This window comes from Rana temporaria, chromosome 6 (assembly GCF_905171775.1).
Source record: "Rana temporaria chromosome 6, aRanTem1.1, whole genome shotgun sequence".
Taxonomy (NCBI): Eukaryota; Metazoa; Chordata; class Amphibia; order Anura; family Ranidae; genus Rana; species Rana temporaria.
Genome location: NC_053494.1, coordinates 167435690 through 167456153, shown reverse-complemented (window position 1 = coordinate 167456153; position 20464 = coordinate 167435690). Strand labels below are relative to the sequence as shown.

General features: G+C 41.4%; 1 protein-coding gene across 1 annotated transcript in view; it reads left to right on the top strand.

Annotated features, from left to right (window-relative positions):
* LOC120944020 (cytochrome b reductase 1) overlaps positions 1-19810 on the top strand; it is a 38095-nt gene extending 18285 nt beyond the window's left edge. The window contains exons 2-4 of the mRNA XM_040357764.1: positions 10587-10795; positions 13883-14037; positions 19387-19810. Coding sequence (XP_040213698.1) covers positions 10587-10795; positions 13883-14037; positions 19387-19669 — 647 coding nt within the window. The 3' untranslated portion in view covers positions 19670-19810. The remainder of the gene's footprint in view (positions 1-10586; positions 10796-13882; positions 14038-19386) is intronic.
* Positions 19811-20464: the final 654 nt, after the last annotated feature.

Genomic DNA, 20464 nt, shown 5'->3' with positions numbered 1-20464 from the left:
GTGGTGATAGGAAGTGAAGACAGTTTTCAGTAACACGACAGTAAATGTATATTACCATAGAACTTGCCCATCAACAGTCCTTTGTTAAGAGTGACATCTAGTGGACAATATTTGAATTACAAGTCCAGAAGATATTACTGTATTTATTTATTTATAGGCCAAAGGCATGACAAGGTTGATGGGGGTTCATTTGAGTTGTTGCTGGTTGACCTCAAATCTGATGGTGCCTACAAAGTTCTTGGTCCAATGCCATTTGGCAGAGCCAACAGAATACCGGTCAGGCAAGAATGCCATTGGTGTCAAAGTCAAGACATTTTTACCCACGGACCCCCTCAAAAAAACGTCATTTTAGCAGGGGTTCCCTGAGACTTAACAAATATTTCAAGGGTTCCTCTGCAGTAAAAAGATTAAAGCTGAGCTCCACCCTAAAGTGGAACTCCCGCTGATCGGAACCCTCCCCCCTCCGGTGTCACATTTGACACCTTTCAGGGGGAGAGGGTGCAGACACCTGTCTAAAGAGTATTTGCACCCACTTCCGGCCACACAGTCTCGGGTAAACTGCGGGCATGACGTCACCTCCCGCCCCCCCCCCCCTTTCCCCCCGTTGTGTTTTAGGAACACTCGGCTCCCAGAACACAGAGGGAGCCAATCGGCAGGCGTAGCGCGACTCGCGCATGCGCCGTAGGGAACCGGGCAGTGAAGCCGGAGCGCTTCACTTCCTGGTTCCCTCACCGAGGATGGCGGGGGGGCAGCAGAGTGACGAGCGATCGCTCGTCCTCTGCTACGGACGGCACTGGACTCCAGGACAGGTAAGTGTGCTAATATTAAGTCAGCAGCTGCAGTATTTGTAGCTGCTGGCTTTTAATATTTTTTTTTTCAGCGGACATCCGCTTTAAGAACGAATTGGTTAAAAACTCAGCACTAGGCAGGGTAGAAGGCATCGTGGAGAATGTGAGAGTTAAAGAGCGTCTGTTGATACTGTCTGTAGTATCCAGTCAGTGATATTTCTTCTTTTAGACCCTTTTGATCAGAAAACATTGTTTCAGATGGTTAGTAGGCCCATTTTGAGACTACTTTTGGGAATAGATCTGAGAACTTTTTCCTGAACCAGCAGCAAGAAAATGTCAAGAAAGAATAGAATAGAATTTAAAACTTTTTTTTCTAGCTTTGTGTGTGTACTTTGGCTATTCCAAAAGCCAGCAGAGGATGAGACCGGACCTACCCTTCTACTCAAGAAACTGACATTTGTAGGTCGAGCCACCAACCTAACCGAGACTAAGGATGACCATGCAAGTCTGTATACAAGTTTTTTTTGATCTACCACAACTATGTAGAAAAAGCTCTACCTACACAATCCATTCTTGGTGGATCCAAAGGAAATTGTGTGATCAGATTGCAAGGTGAATGGCCAGTGTTATGGGTATGGGAGTCTGGTGTTGAACATATCTGGCCGTTCACACAAATAAAAACAATTTAAATTCAATTTCACCCCTAGAACTTCACTTGATTCACTAGGCTGATCTTCTACTACATGGAGCATGAAACCAGAAATGCTGTAACCGCATAGACATCGTGGTCATCTTTTGATTGAATTTAATATCATACAATTGACAGATATGTATGGCCAGTTTGGGAATACACCCTGCATTGGAATTTGTTTTGTGCTGTTTGTCCTGCATTGACGTGGTATTGTTTGTTATACCATTGTAAGCAGGGATTATAGTAATTTCACAGCTCACAGCCATAAAACAAAAGGCATAATGTAAGTGTAGTTCATTTAGATATTTAAAATAGAGAGCAGAGTTGTGTAATGGAGAATGCCTACTTGCACATGTAATGGTGTACTGGGAGTGGGAGGTTTTAATTTAGCTCTGCAAAGATATGGTGCATTTAGACAGTTTTGAAAGACTTCCTATGGCCTCCTGATTGGTGATGTGCGTGAATGGAAATTTACGCATGTAGAAAACCTCCTGGGCAACAGAAATATTCAGGATCAAAGTATCAGTATCTGCTATTTGGCGCAAGCCTGCTCGAGTGCCCCCATAGCAAGAGGCTTGCTATTGGGGACACTCAGCAGGGACCTAAAAAGAAGAGTGCTCTGTGCAATACCATTGCACAGAACAGGTAAGTATAACATGTTTTTGTTAGTTTTTTTGTTTTTTTATTTTTTTATTGCCTTTTTAGAAACACTTTACAATTAAAAAAATACTAAGGGGCACTCTTTGCGTCTAGAGGAACAATTCTTCATTCCTCCCATATCTCACTGTATGAAATTAGTTTTTCATAGATGTGATTATGTAATAAATATAGGCATTTGCCTTTTAGACTAACTTTATGTGTGGTTCTGCCTCTAAAGCAACGCTGTATCCTGGCCTAGGCCAACAAGGCCCAGGCCTAGGGCAGCACTTTGCAGGGGGGCAGCACGGAAGGTGTCCCCGCTGGCTTGTGCTACACTGTTGGTGTAAAGCAAGCTTTTTCTAATTTTGACTGTCCTATCATCCTGGACCACAAACCTTCCTCACTGTGCTATATGTTTTCTGCTGTACCATTGGCATTGTTATATCTTCTTAGTCCTCTCCATAAAATGATCAGAAATTTGTGCTTGAAGTACAACTATAGGCAACACTTTTTTTTTTTTTTTTTTTTTCATTTTGTATAGAGTAAGGGAGGGTTATAGCCCCTGTCAGTGTGTTTTTTTTTTTTTTATTTTTTTTTATCATCCCTGTCCCATTGCAGGGATTTCCCTTCACTTTCTGCCCCATAGCTAAACAGGAAGTAAGAGGAAATCTATGCAAATTAAGGGAATCCATTCCCCTCCCACCCAGGCATTGAGAACTAGTGTCCCCACTCGAAAATGTCAGGGTGAGTCTTAAACATAAAGGGGTGTGGCCTTGACAGGAAGGGGGTGGGTCATATTTAAATTAGTGGGTACACGAGTTTAGTCAGGCCTAGGGCAGCACAAAACCTAAATACACCACAGTTCTAAAGTCCCAGAGGGGACTCTTTCTGCACTTTGGTGCATAGTATTTGTTCAATATATTTGGGATATTGGCAGCATAACTCTCACTACACTCAGCCCCTGTGCTTTTTGTTCTGTTCAAGTGTCATGACTTTCATTGTTTATTTAGAGTCCCTTTTTTTTTTTTTTTTTTTTTTACAATTTGCTTGCTTAAAATAAAATCTATTGAAAGAGGAAAATTGGTGGATTTGTACAACATATTATTACATCTTTTCATTCAATGTGCTTTTTGCTTGCATTGCAGTCTCTTAATTCTCACACCCTACTGAATGAACTGAATCTGTTTGGTTGTTGTGTTTTTCTAATTACATTTTTTTTTTTTTATTTAACAAGTAAACTTTTTTTTAACTTAAACCTATGTGGATCTAAGTAATAATTTCAGAGAAAAAACAGCATATTATTTTTTATGGAAACCCGACCTCTGAATCCAGTTAGCACCAGATCATGTTGACCTTCAGATTATGCAAAGGTCAGTATGCACTCAGAAGATCATCTACCACTTCTTTGATTTATAGGCTATTTTGAAATTCTGATCTGATTTATCATCTAGACTAATGCACAAGGTACGGATTGAAAGCACTGATCATGGAGGACTGTTTTCATATGTTGCGTCAAGGAGTGGGTTGGAGCAATGTGGGATCACAAAATAATTCATGTTTTGTACCATAATTGTTTGTACTCGTTAGATAATTTTACATATACTTTATAAAAATTTTTTTTTATCTTAATAGCTTCCTTTACCTTAATGCAGTGCTGTTTTCATGTCCTCATTGTTTGTTTTTGCTCTCAAGTTGCTGTAATTCTTCTCTGATCTCCACACTTCCTGGTTGTCTGTTTCCTGATGACCACAGTACTGGGAGCTCTCTCTCTGTGGTCACTAAGGCCGCATTCACACCTGAGCGTAGCGTTTTCGGTAATTTTTTCTGGCGTTTTGTCACGCGTATTCACACGTATTCGCGCGTTTGCATACAGCATTGTCCGACGTTTTTGAACTTCATCGTTTTTATATTTAACAAATAGGAAAAATGATCATCTCTTTCATCACTTGTTGCTATGTTTGTAGATTTTTTTTTTTTATCTTCTTCCTGGATGAATGTTTTATTTCACAGATTAAAGCAACAAAACGCCCATAGAAACACTCGTTGTTGCGCTAGACGCTTGAATCGAGTGTTTCCATGGGAATAGAAACGTTCAAAAACGCCCAAATCAGCCCGATTCTCCATTGAGAATAATGTATTTTTTTCCCCTCTAGCCTTTTATAGCTTCAGGCTTCAGGCTACAAAATGCTCAGCTGTGAATGCAGCCTAACTTCAAGGAGGTGTGATTACTGTTAGCTAGATTCAGGTACATTTGCTCAACTTTGCGGCGGCGTAGCTTAAAGGAACACTAAGCCTAGGTTCACACTGCTGCGAATTCAAAATCGCGGTAAAATGCGCGATTTTACCGTGATTTCGCGGCCGCGATTTTGGCCGCAATTTAATGTAAATCGCGGCCTGAAATCGCAAAAAGTAGTACAGGAACTACTTTTTGAAATCGCAGATGCGGCGTCGCACTGATTAGGACAGTGCCATTGCCGACAATTGCCGGCAAATGCCGCCGATTTGAGATGCGATTTGACATGTCAAATCGCATCTCAAATCGTTCCAAATCGTACCCAGTGTGAACCAGGGCTAAAGGTTCGTTTTTTATTAGATCAATTGATTGCTGTAAGCTAGAGCATTTAAATATCACTTACCTCGTTTTTCCTTTTGACCTCCAAAATACAGTAATCCAGGTTTGAAAATGCCATTTCCTGTCTCTCCTCTTCTTGCTTTCCACCAGCATCTGAACTGTTTTGCATGGTGGAAAGCAGAATGTGCTCACCCCCTCCCTATGACTACAGCCCTGCGTGAAGATGCTCTCTTATCCCTCACAGGCATGGAGGATAAGCCTAATGGGAACTGTAGTTCCCATTAGGCCGTGATGTAGAATGAATGCGCACCGCAAACCAGGAAGTCAGTGAGAATAACGATTCAGGAGTGACGGAGGTGAATAAAACAGCTCGATTTCAACAGGTATCAAACTAGTTATAATGCAAAACATTGCTTTTTACTTTATCAGCTACTGTCAGACTTTAATTTAAGAGGAAAATATTTTTGTCTTTACAACCCCTTTAAGGAATTTAAGCTACGCCGCCGTAAGTTAGCGAGGCAAGTACATGATTCACAATGTACTTACCTGCTAAGTTACGGCTCCGTAGCCTAAATCGGCGGGTGTAAGGGCGCCTAATTCAAATGTGTTTGAGGGGGGCGTGTTGTATGTTAATGGGGCTTGACCTTCCGTTTTTTGCGAACTGCACATGCGCTGGGCGCCTACATTTCCCAGTGTGCATTGCGGCTAAGTACGCCGCACGGGCCTATTGATTCGATTCACGGACGACTTACGCAAACGACGTAAAAAAATCGAATTTCGACGCGGGAACGGCGGCCATACTTGACATTACTATTCCAACTAGGGCCCAGCTCTAACTTTACGCGGCCAATCTCTTATGTAAACGGCGTAAAAGTACTGCGTCGGCCAGGCGTACGTTCGTGAATCGGCGTATCTACTCATTTACATAGTCTACGCCGACCGCAATGGAAGCGCCACCTAGCGGCCATCCGAAATATTGCAATCTAAGATAGGACGGCGCAAGCCGTCGTATCTTAGATATGTTTAAGCGTATCTCTGTTTGAGCATACGCTTAAACATAAGTCGGCGTAGATTCTGAGTTAGGTCGGCTTATCTACTGATAAGCCGACCTAACTCTTACTGAATCTATCTACGTGTGTCTAGTTTCTAGTTTCGTTTTCCAAACTATCACTGCTCTATGGCTCTGTATGCTCTGTAAGGCAGAGAGGGAGGAAACCACATGCAAAAACGAAACTAGAAACTACAGGTACATTATATGATTGATTTTTATCTATTTTTAATCGTTTTAAAAAGGAATCAGTTAACTATTATGTCTCTATACCCTGTAAACAGTAATTTCAGCAAAAAATTTTTTTTTTATTTACAACCCCTTTAAATCACATTTATGCATTAGTTATGTGTGCATTAAGAGTTGTAAATAGAATATTTTGGTTACTAGTAGTGCTGTATTTTTATTTTGTATGCATTTGATTGTGTAGTAGTAGTAGTAGTATTTTATATTTTCACATACTCATTAAAAGCAGCCAGAATCGATTTAAATAACTGATAGGTGAGATAGCAGGGATTATTTATGAAGTTTGTAAAATGATTGTGCAACAAAAAATTGCTGGCACCCTACTGGTCATTTGGCCTCACATCTCTGCACTTAGGCACATCTCTGGGATATGGTCATGCTTTTACAATAGGGCACCACCTAAGTCTCTCTATTGGCCCTTTAATGTGGTGAGTGACTTCAATGACCAACATAGTCTGTAGGTGGGAAGGACAGGACCAAGCTAATATAGATTTGCCTATATCTGTTGATTGCTTTTTGTTGCATTTATTTTTTCAGTGGTAGTGAACCCTACATGAATGAATAAACAAACAATTTGGCGCTAGAGTAAATAAATAAATACAAACGATCCTCTCACCGTGCAATATGGTGATAAAGTGCTATATAACAGGCGGCTATTATATAATACACACGTGAACCCTACATATGCATTTTTTTTTTTTTTTTAGGTAAATTATATACATACGGTATTTCACAAAAATGAGTACACCCCTCACATTTTTGTAAATATTTTATTATATCTTTTCATGTGACAACACTGAAGAAATTACACTTTGCTACAATGTAAAGTAGTGAGTGTACAGCTTATATAACAGTGTCAATTTGCTGTCCCCTCAACATAACTCCACACACAGCAATTAGTCTCTAAACCGGTGGCAACAAAAGTAGGTACACCCCTAAGTGAAAATGTCCAAATTGGGCCCAAAGTGTCAATATTTTGTGTTGCCACCATTATTTTCCAGCACTGCCTTAACTCTCTTGGGCATGGAGTTCACCAGAGCTTCACAGGTTGCCACTGGAGTCCTCTTCCACTCCTCCATGATGTCATCACGGAGCTGGTGGATATTGGAGACCTTGCTCTCCTTCACCCTCTGTTTGAGGATGCCCCACAGATGCGCAATGGCGTTTTAGGTCTGGAGACATGCTTGGCCAGTTCATCACCTTTACCCTCAGCTTCTTTAGCAAGGCAGTAGAGTCTTGGAGGTGTATTTTGGGTCATTATCATGTTGGAATACTGCCCTGCGGCCCAGTCTCCGAACGTAGGGGATCATGCTCTGCTTCAGTATGTCACAGTACATGTTGGCATTCATGGTTCCCTCAATGAACTGTAGCTCCCCAGTGCCCGCAGCACTCATGCAGCCCCAGAATCTGAGTCCAACAAACTAAGTATTTCTTCATTACTGAGGCGTTTACGAGCCATGATGAAACTACACCACCAAGTCGGGAAACCATAACAAATTTTTCAAAAGCTAGGAAAGCAAGTCCTTACATGTAGAAAGTTACATGTCCTAACTTGCAGACTGAAAATGGCTCACAGAGTGCAGTACAGTAATCGTATGACTTGATGAGTCCTAACGGAGAATCCATTGATGAGCAACATGGGTCCGATGGACCCTGTCAGTGTACGATGCTATAATTTGATTTTACAGAAAAAGTAAAAATACAAAAAAGTCATGCTTTTAGATTTATAACGGTCTAATTAGCAGTAAAACAGTCATAATAATAATAACTTCCAGTTTTTTTTTTTCATACTATTACCAGTCAGTGATCCTGATCACAGCCACACCCGTTATATGATGACTCTGTACTGCACTGGTGAAAGTATGTGAAAGGAAAAAAAAATCGTAATTTTTTAAAATTTTATGACGAAAAATTACAACTTCAGAAAACTCTCCATGCCTCTTACTACATACCTTTTAAATTGTCTACTTTCCAAAAAGGGGTAATTTAGGGGATGTCTGCACTGTCCTGACATTTATGGGCCTCAAGAGATGAGATAGTGTCATGGTCTTACCTCTTTGCAGGCTTCTCATCACTGACATATGCTGGCAGCCATCTTGCTTCATGGGGTTCTTGTAACCTGCCTCACACTGCGGCTCCTCCTTCCCACTGGGAGGAGCTGGCTGCTCAGCATATATATATGACGGCAGCTGCAGCAGTTCCTTGCTTGGGCCTCCTCGTCTGATACCCCTTCTGTGATCGTGCTGCTTGTTCCTGGTTACCGACCTGGCTACGGATGTTTCTTCTGGTTCCTGATCCTCGGCTTCGTTCCACCCCTGTCTTTGGCTACAGACTCCGGCTTGGCTGACTTCCACCCCTGGTTATCGACCCTGGCACTGTTGGACGACTCTTCTGGCGGTTTCGGCGTGGACTTTGACCTTGCTGTTTGGTTTTCAATAAAGTCTTCTATAAAGTCTTCTTATTCATTTATCTGTTTTGTACGTCTGATTCATGCTTCCGTGACAGATAGACCAATTTGTGGACTCTATAACTTTCCTACAAACTAAATATACACTTATTTGAGTTATTTTCACCAAATAAATGTAGCGGAATACATGTTGGCCTAAATTTTATGAAGAAAGATTAGGTATTTTCAAAATTTTAGAACAGAAACGAAGAAAAACGTGTTTAACCACTTAAGGACCCCTTCACGCCGATATACGTTGGCAGAAGGGCACGGCTGGGCACAAGCACGTACATGTACATTGCCTTTAAGAGCCCAGCGTGGGTCGCCGGCGCGCTCGCGACCTGGTCCTGTGCTCCGTGACCGTGCCCGCGATACCAGCTGACCCAATCGCCGCCGGTGTCCCACGATTGGGTCACAGAGCTGAAGAACGGGAGAGGTAAGTGTAAACAAACCTTTTCCCGTTCTTCCTAGTGTGACTGACACTGATCGTCTGTTCCCTGTCATAGGGAACGACAATCAATGACATCACACACCAAGCCACGCCCCCACACAGTAGTAATAACTCCCTAGGAAACACTTAACCCCTACAGCGCCACCCTACAGGTTAACCCCTTCCCTGCCAGTGTCATTTTCACAGTAATCGGTGCATTTTTATAGCACTTTTCGCTGTAAAAATGACAATGGTCCCAAAATAGTGTCAAAAGTGTCTAATGTGTCCGCCATAATGTCGCAGTCACGATAAAGATCGCTGCCATTACTAGTAAAAATAAAAATGCAATAAAACTATCCCCTATTTTGTAGACACTATAACTTTTGCGTAAACAAATCAATAAACACTTATTGCGATTTTTTTTTTTTTTTTTTTTTTTTTATTTTTACCAAAAATATGTAGAATACGTATCGGCCTAAACTGAGGAAGAAAATTTTTTTTATATATTTTTGGTGGATATTTATTATAGCAAAATGTAAAAAATATTGAATTTTTTTTCAAAATTGTCGCTCTATTTTTATTTTTATTTTTCTATAGGGTAAAAAAATAAAAACCGCAGAGGTGATCAAATACCACCAACAGTTCTATTTGTGGGGAAAAATGGATGTCAATTTTGTTTGGGAGCCACGTCGTATGACCACACTTGTCAGTTAAAGCGACGCAGTGCCGAATCGCAAAAAGGGGCCTGGTCCTTTAGCTACAAAATGGTCCGGGGCTTAAAGGGGTTGTAAAGGTAACCCATTTTTTTCCCCCCAAAATAGATTCCTTTACCTTAGTGCAGTCCTCCTTCACTTACCTCATCCTTCGAATTTGCTTTTAAATGTCCTTATTTCTTCTGAGCAATCCACACAGTAATGCAAGGCTTTCTCCCTGGTGTGGAGAAAGCCTCTTGAGGGGGGAGGGGGCAAGCAGGAGGGTCAGGACGCCCACTAACACACAGCTCCTTTTCTCTATCTGCAAAGTAGAGTTTCCTGACTTGCCTCCCCCCTCAAGAGGCTTTCTCCACACCAGGGAGAAAGCCTTGCATTACGGTGTGGAGTTACAGACACAAGAACAGGAAGTGAGGATTTCTCAGAAGAAATAAGGACATTTAAAAGCAAAATGGAAGGATGAGGTAAGTGAAGGAGGACTGCACTAAGGTAAAGGAAGCTATTTAGGGGGGGAAAAAAATACCTTTACAACTCCTTTAAGTGGTTTAAAAAAAAAATTCTTTAGCAAAAAATGTAAAACCCAGTAATGATTAAATGCCACCAAAAGAAAGCTCTATTTTTATGTAAAAAAAATTATAAAAATGTAGTGTGGGTTTAGTGTTACATGACCACGCAATTGTCATTCGAAGTGTGACAGCATTAAAATCTGAAAATTGGCCAAGGCAGGAATGGAGTAAAAGTGCCTGGTATGGAAGTGGTTAATATCACAAACTAATCTAAACTGGCATAATGCTTTTTTGCAATGGTGTTTTTGTTTTTTGCTGCCCATTTCCGCTAATCCATACTCTTCCTTTCCTTTTCTTATATGCCATTGGAAACATGTATTGAAATGATTGTGGTTGTTTTGGGCAACTAGGAGGGACTCTTACTCCCATACCTTTTTTATACCTGAACTGTAATACTGTATGCTTCAGCATTAATTCTCTCTGAAATCTCACTTTTTGTTTTTATTCCAGCCATAATAGTTTACAGATTGCCATGGACCTGGAAATGTAGCAAGCTGCTAATGAAATGTATACACGCTGGGCTGCACCTGACCGCTGCTGTCCTTGTTATAATAGCTTTGGTGGCCGTTTTCGACTTTCACAATGCCAAAAAGATACCGAACATGTACAGTCTACACAGCTGGGTTGGCTTGGTGGTTGTCGTCCTTTTTATGCTGCAGGTGAGCCTTCTTTTTTTTGTACGATTCCGTCTCAAAAATATACTTGCTATCTTTTTACTTTTTGAAAATCGGGTCATTTTTTATTAACTAGTTTTTCAAGAACAAAAACAAACTATTACAAAGGGCAATTTTTGTCAAAAAGAGCAAAGACTTAAAGCGGTGGTTCCCCCTAAAACACATTTCTAACAATAGATTCATAAGACCCGTTACACTGCGGGTAGGCTGGCTTTTTTTTTTTTTTTTTCGTACATACCGAGATCTCGGCGTCTCGTCCCTTGGCGGTGGGCGTTCCTATTTGATTGACGTTCCTCGGACGGGTGCATACGTGACGTCACGACTTTCCGACAGAAGCCGAACGTCATTGCGCAGGCGCCGTATAGAGTCGGCTCTATACGGCACCTGCGCAGCGACGTTCGGCTTCTTTCGGAAAGTCGTGACGTCACGTATGCACCCGTCCGAGGAACGTCAATCAACTAGGAACGCCCACTGACAAGGGACGAGATGCCGAGATCTCGGTATGTACTAAAAAAAAAAAAAAAAAGCCAGCCTACCCGCAGTGTAACGGGTCTTACGAATCTATTGTTAGAAATGTGTTTTAGGGGGAACCACCCCTTTAACATAATGATTGATTTAAGTTGAAATAAAACCAGAAAGTTATTCCAGAGTCGGAAAATATTTGACTTTCAGACTGTTCATTCATATATCAAATCTATGCTATCAGATACCAAAAATAACCATCTCACAGCAAACAAAAACCACTTAAGCAGACCAAAGAATTTCAGTTAGGTTGCTAATAAAGTGCATTTGTTACTATCGATAAGGCAACTGCCTATCTTTCAACATCCACTCCCAAAGGTGTTGAGGAATGTGTTGATTCATTAGAATCTAGCCTAGTATTTTTACTTGCTTTAAATAAACCTTAGCCTACTATGATTGAGCAAAAATCCTGAAAGGTAAAATTGTTTTTGAATGGTTTGACCTTGAATAATCACCCTCTTTCTCCCCCATCCTTTTTTTTTTATTATTATTTTTTGTGTGTCAAATTTTAAGTTTTTGTTTTTTTGTTTTTATGTTAATTTTCACGTGGAAAGGTTGGATAAAATTTTGGCTAAAAAGGCTTAAAAATAAGTGTCCTGTTATATCCATCTTAGGAAACCACCTGCTGCATTTTTTCTAGGAAAAAAAACAATAATTGTTGCGCTAATAATGTCAACTATAATCAAAGCTGTATTGTTTGTAGGATTGGAGGGATGGCTAAAAAATGTCCAGAAACAAGATGCATACTAAAAAATAGCAGCAGAAAGTCAGTGAGTAACAAATAATTAAAAATGACTCGTGTAGCAAGATCCTGTGCAGATCGTCCCACTAATATTGAGGCTTCTGATGATCCTTACCCATCAAGGTTCTCCAAAAGCTCATACATTTACAGCAACCAAAAGGTCGTTTATACTCCAAGGGGTGAACTACCACGCTGTAATAGAGGTGTCTTGATATTAAAGATGCATTCTCCGAAATATAATGACAGGTAAATGAATACCCAGTAGGAAGCATGGTCCTTGTTATATTGCCTACCGGAACGGAGAACTCGCATACCAAGATCTAACTGAGTCTTCAAACAAAGATAATAAAATTAGCCTTGCCTGATTTACTTAAAGCGGAGGTTCACCCTAAAACAATTAAATAACATTACATCCAGCATACTAACGACATTATGCTGGTATTTATTTTATTTTTTTCTCCTTACATACCGTTTAATTGTTATTTTCACCCCGGCTTCCGGGTTCTGATTCCCGCGGGACTGGGCGTACCTATTGAAAGCTTAGATGATTGACGTCTGGTGAAAAACTATAAAATAATGCGCGTCACCAGTTTTCCGTAAATAGCCGACCTGCGAGTCGGCTCTATATGGCGCCTGCGCAGTCAGCGCTACACGGCGGGCGCAGGGGCCGTATAGCGCCGACTCGCAGGTCGGCTATTTACGGAAAACTGGTGATGCGCTTTATGCGCCATGGGAAGTTTTTCACCAGACGTCAATCATCTAAGCTCTCAATAGTAACGCCCAGTCCCGCGGGAATCAGAACCCGGAAGCCGGGGGGGTAAATAACAATTAAACGGCATGTACGGCGGAAAAAAAAAAATACCAGCATACTGTACATGTCGTTAGTATGCTGGATGTAATGTTAGATAATTGTTTTAGGGTGAACCTCCACTTTAAAGCTCTTTAGAAGGACGCCTAAAATTATCCTACCAATTTTCTTATCTTACACCTGAATTGTGGGCATCTGGATTGTCTACAGTAACTTTTTTGTTTTAGTATTTGTTTTTTTTGTGGTAACAATAGATTTGTGTGTGTATATATGTGTGTATATATATATATATATATATATATATATATATATGTATATGTGTATGTGTGTGTATATATATATATATATATATATATATATATATATATATATAATTTTTATTTTTTTTTATTCCTAATCCTACGAAGTTTTTGGACAAAACTGGGAGGCAAGCACATGCCAACTAACAAATGATATAGATAATAAAGCTTGTGTAGATGACACAGAATAAATATCACATCCCAAGGACATTTATCAGCACAGCAATTACATGTAGGTCAGTTGGTGGTGTGTTTTTTTTTTTTTTCCCCCTAGTTCTATCATTCGTAGACAACCAAAAAGCAGAACTGTACCTATAAGACCCAGATGGAAATGTCTAACAGGGAGAATGAAAGGAAAGCGTTGAAGGAGTGAAAAAAAGATTGTGAAAAGAGGGGTGAAAGAGGGGGTGAACCCCCATATGTCACTCCCCAATGCCATGTTGCAGCTGAATGAGATGAGTCTAAACACAATAATCCTCACCAGTCGTTCGTGTTTTATATTTAATTTTACAAAATTAAAAAGGGCACCTCAGTGCCCAGATTACACGTCCTTCCAAAATAAGCATAATGGACGTCAACAAAAGGTTCTATAGAATACAAAAATACTGTGTGTGTGTGAAAACAGACTGAACTAAGAACTTCTTTTTTTTTTTTTTTTTTAATTAAATCCTAAAAACCAAAACTGCTGTTTTTATTTTCAGATTGTTGTGAGTATTGTGGTGTTTCTAATTCCAACCACCCCAGTCTCTGTTCGAGCGGCCCTCATGCCAATCCATGTGTATGGTGGTCTCCTGCTCTTCGGCGGAGTGATCGGAACATCACTTATGGGAATCACAGAAAAGCTGATATTTTCATTGTAAGTTTAATGATATGCCGGTTAAATAGTTAAACTAGGTGGGGGTTTATTATGGACTACAGGTGACAGTCCATCTGTGCTCTTTCACATGCATTTACAATTTAAACATTTTTAATTTGTATCAATAACGTGGTGTCAGACACATCTAAAATAAGTTCTGGAAACATTTTTAAAGCACATTAATAATTTTCCATAAGCCTGTAGTATAATCGGGGCTAAGGGGTAGAAGGAGAGGCTTCAGAAGAGGTAGAGGAGTGCAAAAGGACATGTTGCAGACTTTACAGCTCATAGTTGGTAAAAATGTTCTACTCCCTGTACTACCCTGTTTCCCCGAAAGTAAGACATCCCCCGAAAATAAGACTTGCTTACAGTTTTGCCTCTCGCTGAAATATAAGGCATCCCCCCGAAAATAAGACCTCCCTGATAATAAAGCCTCCCCCGAACATAAGGCATCCCCATAATAAGGCTCACTGAAGCTCACTATTGGCCGCAGCGCAGACGAGAAGTGCGTGGTCTCTTTTCATCAGAGAGCCCACACCGCCGCCAGGACAAGCTGCCGCCTGCTGCTCGCTCTGCCCTGATGTAGTCTGACTGACTCACAATTGGACAGTGAGTAGCACAGAGCAGGAGTCGGGCAAATGTGTGAACACACAGGGGTGACTGAGGTAGGGGGGAAATGTCTGATAAAGGGGTGGGGGGATCTCTGGTGAAGGTGTCCATTGGCACAGGGGTGGGGGAGGGGGATCACTTAAAACGACACAGGAGGATCAGAGGGGGGAATCAAAAAGACACAGAAGTAAAGGGGTTAAGACATCCCCTGAAAATAAGTCCTAGCACATCTTTGGGAGCAAAAGTTAATATAAGACACTGTCTTATTTTCGGGGGAAACAGGGTAGTACATGGCCTACTGTTTGCAAGCAGTGCTCAAAGTCGAAAACATACTTTTATCAAGCTTTCTATGGCCAGCCAAAGGGCAATGAGACCCTGATCTAGGAAGTCTCTGGTAGCTGGACCCCAGGTCACATTTCACACATGGGAAAGTGTGAAACCTGGTTAAATATATGCATCTAATTAAAAGCTACATTAAAGGGGTTGTAAAGGTTCGTTTTTTTTTTTTTTTTTTTTCTAAATGGGTTCCTTTAAGCCAGTGCATTGTTGGTTCACTTACCCTTTCCTTCGATTTCCCTTCTAAATGTTTATTTTCTTTGCCTGTTCCTCCTCAGTAAACTGTTACGGCTGACTAACCCCCATGGATGATGGGGGCAAGCTTACTGAGGAGGAACAGGAAGTGAGAAATTCAGACATTTTTTTAAAGACTTCCTTCCCTCAAACAAGAACCCTTAAAGGGGTTGTAGAGGTTCGTTTTTTATTTTCTAAATAGGTTCCTTTAAGCTAGTGCATTGTTGGTTCACTTACCTTTTCCTTCGATTTCCCTTCTAATTGTTGTTTTTTTCCCCCCCCTTTGTCTGAATTTCTCACTTCCTGTTCCTCCTCAGTAAGCTTGCCCCCATCATCCATGGGGGTTAGTCAGCCAGAACAGCTTACTGAGGAGGAACAGGCAAAGAAAATAAACATTTACAAGGGAAATCGAAGGAAAAGGTAAGTGAACCAACATTATTTGTATTATTATATTGTAATATAAAATTATAATGCAGAATCTGCCACGAGATGCAGCTTGTCATATGCCACCAGATGCAGCTTGTCATGGTGCCTGCCACCAGATGCAGATTGCCACATGCCACCAGATGCAGATTGCCACAGTTACTTGCCACATGCCACCAGATGTAGATTACCATTTGCCACCAGTTGCAGATTGCCACATGCCACCTGATGCAGATTGCCACATGCCACCAGATGCAGATTGCCACGAGTGCGGCGATGCCGGTGATCTCTCTGCTTGCCACCACACCTCAGCGCATGATTTTGCGGCCCGCCAGTAAACAGGCTGCGGCCCGGTGGTTGGAGACCCCTGCACTAAAGGACATTGTCCTGGCACCACGTATAATGTCAACTTCAAGCAAAAAAGAGATTTAAACGTCTCTGATTTTGCATATATAGTATAAAGTTGCACTATTTAGAAGGAAGTTTCCCTACTGCCTAGACATTGGTCTCAAATTACTGGCAAGAGGCTGATGGAGACCAAAGCATACATATGAATGTCTTCCATTTCCTGCATTTCAAGCAAGAGTGGAGCGTAATCAAACTATTGCACCATTCAAAGTATTGGCCTTGAATTTTAGTTGTCATCAGCTTGGAGGTATTGCCAGGCATTGAATCCCTTTCACAAGGTAAAGTAAGTAATACTATATCAGATTTCGAGCTTGGTAATAATTCATCAGCTATTAAACTGCGGCATAACTAAACAAGGGTTGTATTTATCCCATTATACGGCTCCTTTCCTGGATTCAGTCCATGAAAGGATCATACAATTCTATATACTGTACTGATGTCTTTTATCACCAATATCACTTTCTTATTACTGTATTCAACAGTTATAGTGAGACATAGTAATCATTTACTTGGTATGTTGAAAGTAGGTCCAGCCCTTTACAATTACAGCAGTTCAGTTATAGATGCATACAATTCCAAGTTAAATGCTTTAGGCTTATATTTACTTTAATTAGAGATGAATTAGACTGTAATTTGCCTGTAGACATTGTTCTGCCATATGGTTGTTAATAGTTGCTGTTTTATATTTGAATACATTTTCAAACTGCACTACAGGGACAAAAAATCTTTACCCTTGCAGGAGGTCCACTCCCTACTAGAAGGGTAACTGTTCGTTTTGCCTAGGGCAGGAGTCTCCAAACTACGGCCCTCCAGTTGTTTAGGAGCTACAATTCCCATCATGCCTAGTCATGTCTGTGAATGCCAGTTTTACAATGCATTATGGGACCAGTGTTGCCAACCTACCAGATTAAAATTTACTGGCACAACACTCGTAATTTTCCTGGCGCAGCCACATTTTTATTTGCATTTCACAAAAGTTACTAAATTACATTTTTAGGTGCAAATGTCAGTATTTAGGCTACAAACAAGTACGCTAGACAATTTGCAATGTGATTTAAGGTAGATATCAAGGTAAGAAAACAAACATATTTTTATTTTCGATATAATAAGGGCAAATTATTTAGTCACATCACCCCCTGCCTTCATCCCCCTCTGCCACCAACACCCTCTGCGGTGCCACAATCTTCCCCTGCCTCAAATCTCCCTCTGCCTCTAATCTCCCCCAGGCCCCCGCCTCCAATCACCCCCACCTCCACCCCCCTCTGCGGTGCCACCAACACCCCCTGCCTCCGATCACCCCCTGTCACTTACACCCTCTGGCTCCAATCTCCCCCTGCCTCCAATCGACTCCTGCCTCCAATCTTCATGCGCAGTTCCAAGCTGAACCAATCTTGGCTATTTTTACTGGCTCATTCCCACAACTACGGGGAAAAAGTGCCAGTTTTTACGAAATGTCCGTAAAAATACGGACGGTTGGCAACACTGTATGGGACGTGTAGTTCTGCAACAGCTGGAGGGCTGTAGATTGGAGATCCCTGGCATAGGGCATGATAACTAAGGTAGTTGGCACTCTTCTCTGCTGTCTAATGCTCCGGAATGTGCATGGACCCTTGGCGTCCTCCCTCCTCCTATACAATGCAAAACTGCTGGCTCTGCATTGTATGAGATAACTTTAGAAAGCCTTAACCGGTTTGGCAGTTAAAGGGGTTGTAAAAGTTCATTTTTTATTCTAAATAGGTTCCTTTTAAGCTAGTGCATTGTTGGTTCACTTACCTTTTCCTTCGATGTCGCTTCTAAAAAATTTTTTCTTTGTTTTCTTTGAATTTTTAATGTCCTGTTCCTCCTCAGTAAGCTGTTCAGTAAGCTGTTCTGGCTGACTAACCACCGCTTGGATAATGGTGGCAAGTTTACTGAGGAGAAACAGGAAGTGAGAATTTCAGACAAAGAAAAAAAACATATAGAAGGGAAATCGAAGGAAAAGGTAAGTGAACCAACAATGCACTAGCTTAAAAGGAACCTATTTAGAAAATAAAAAATTAACCTTTACAACCCCTTGTAAAGAAAGAAAGACCAACTATTCAAAGAGCTGGAAGACTTCAGGAGCAAGGGATAAGGTAAATATTAGGGATGCACTGATTCCATTTTCTTAAGACCAAGTTCGAGTATCGATACATTTTCTCAAGTACTTGCCAATACCAATTTTTAGTGTCATGTGACAGTTTATTTTTTTAGCCAAATGATTTAAAAAACAAACACAAAGGGACAGGGTGGCTCAACGCGATTGGCACTGCGCTGACAAGCCATTCACCTCTACAGCTAGGGGTTCGGATCCCGGTCTCGGCTACATGTGAATTGAGTTTGGTGGTCTCAGCCCGGCTCCCGGTGGGTGTGCTATGCGAGGTAAGCCTGCGCTTAGTACGCCCACCCCCCTTCCACAAAAACCACCACACTTACACGCACTCGAAATTGGGTTAACATGCACGCACTTTGACCACGCGGAGGACTAACGAGGCTGGTTGAGCGGGAAAATCCTCTCACTCCCTTATAGTGAGTCCCTCTGTCCCGTTGGGATACAAAGCGGAGCAGGTAGGGCAGGCTGTGTGGGAGGACCCCCTCACACACCTGCCATTGCCACCCGGGGCATGGAGAAAGGTGGCAGATTGCCTCTGGGGGAGGCCTGCCTACTCCCAACTCCTGCAGTCCGGCTCCTCTCTCGAGTACACGCACAAAATACACTTTAAAAAAAACAAAAAACAAACACAAGAGGGTGCCTCCATCTAGGTGTAGTGATTTTATAAAAAAAAAAAGTATAAAAGACAATACAAATGCACTTACTAGTGGATCAAGGCTTGTCATAAACACATATAGCCCTCCATAGAATCTCTGTGAGGCTGCAGAGCTCTGCAGGCACATGGCTAGTTGAAGCAGAGTTTTTGAAAGTACACCTGTCAGGCTTCAGGCTGGAACTTTTCTTCAACTAGCCACATGTCTGCAGAGCTCTGCAGCCTCACAACGATCCTATGGAGGTCTATATGGGTTTGACCAGCCGTGAGGGACTTTTTCTTTTTTATACTTAAAAAAAACGCTACAACTAGATGGAGGCGCCCTCTTGTGTTTTTTTTTTATGTGCATCAGATCTCAAGACCTAATCTGAGAGGAGCTGCATCTACTTCACGTCACCTAGTTTTTCCTACCACTCTCCTGGCCCTCTTATGTTCCCCGTTAAATGACGGTTGGGTTCTAGTCAGAGCAATAGCTTATACATTTTCTTTAGCCAAACAATTTGATTTTGCAACAGATGTTCTTCAACCAAACTAAATACTTTTTTTCCCTTCTTAGGAAAAACCCACCTTACAGCAGTTTACCACCACATGCAATCTTCGTCAACACTCTTGGAATTCTCATTGTGGTTTTTGGTGGACTTATTCTATGGATAGCCACTCGACCAGGCTGGAAACGGCCTTCAGAGCCTGTGGTGAAGGAGCATTCTTCATATAGAGAGGCATCGAGTCCTCCACCAGAGTACAGCAAAGCGGACAAGTCTGATGTGGAATTAAATAGCGAAGCGGCCAGAAAAAGAAACCTAAACCTGGATGAGGCTGGACAAAGGTCAACCATGTAAGAACAGTCCAAATGAACGGGGAACCGGCTACAATTCTGCTTCATGGGAAGGCCACAGTTCTGCTGAATTAAAGCGGGAGTTCACCCGAAAAACAATTTTTAACATTAGGTTGAGGCTCATTTTGTCAAGGGGAATCGGGTGTTTTTTTTAAAATCGAAGCAGTACTTACCGTTTTATAGATAGATCTTCTCCGCCGCTTCCGGGTATGGTCTTCGGGACTGGGCGTTCCTATTTGATTGACAGGCTTACGACGGTCGCATACATCGCGTCTTGAGTAGCCGAAAGAAGCCAATGTCGGTGCGGCTCTATATGGCGCCTGCGCACCGACGTTCGACTACTTTCGGAAAATCGTGACGTGATGTATGCGACCGTGGGAAGCCTGTCAATCAAATAGGAATGCCCAGTCCCGCAGCCCATACCCGGAAGCCGTGGAGAAGATCGCTCTCTAAAACGGTAAGTACTGCTTCGATTTAAAAAAAACTACCTGATTCCCCTTGACAAAATGAGCATCAATCTAATGTTAAAAATTAAGTTTTCGACATCACTGTTAAAAAAAAAAAATTAAGTTTTCGGGTGAACCTCCACTTTAAACTAAACATTCTGCAATATATTATTGTGTATAATCATTAATTTCTCTATAAAATAAAACTTTGATGACTTGGTAAAAGCAATAACTGATCATAGGTGCTTTTACAAGGGAGAGGCTGTTACAGCAATCAAGAACAAAGATGGAGAGACTGGACTGTGTTTTTTACAATATTCTATGAAATTATACTGGACAATTTCATTATCTCA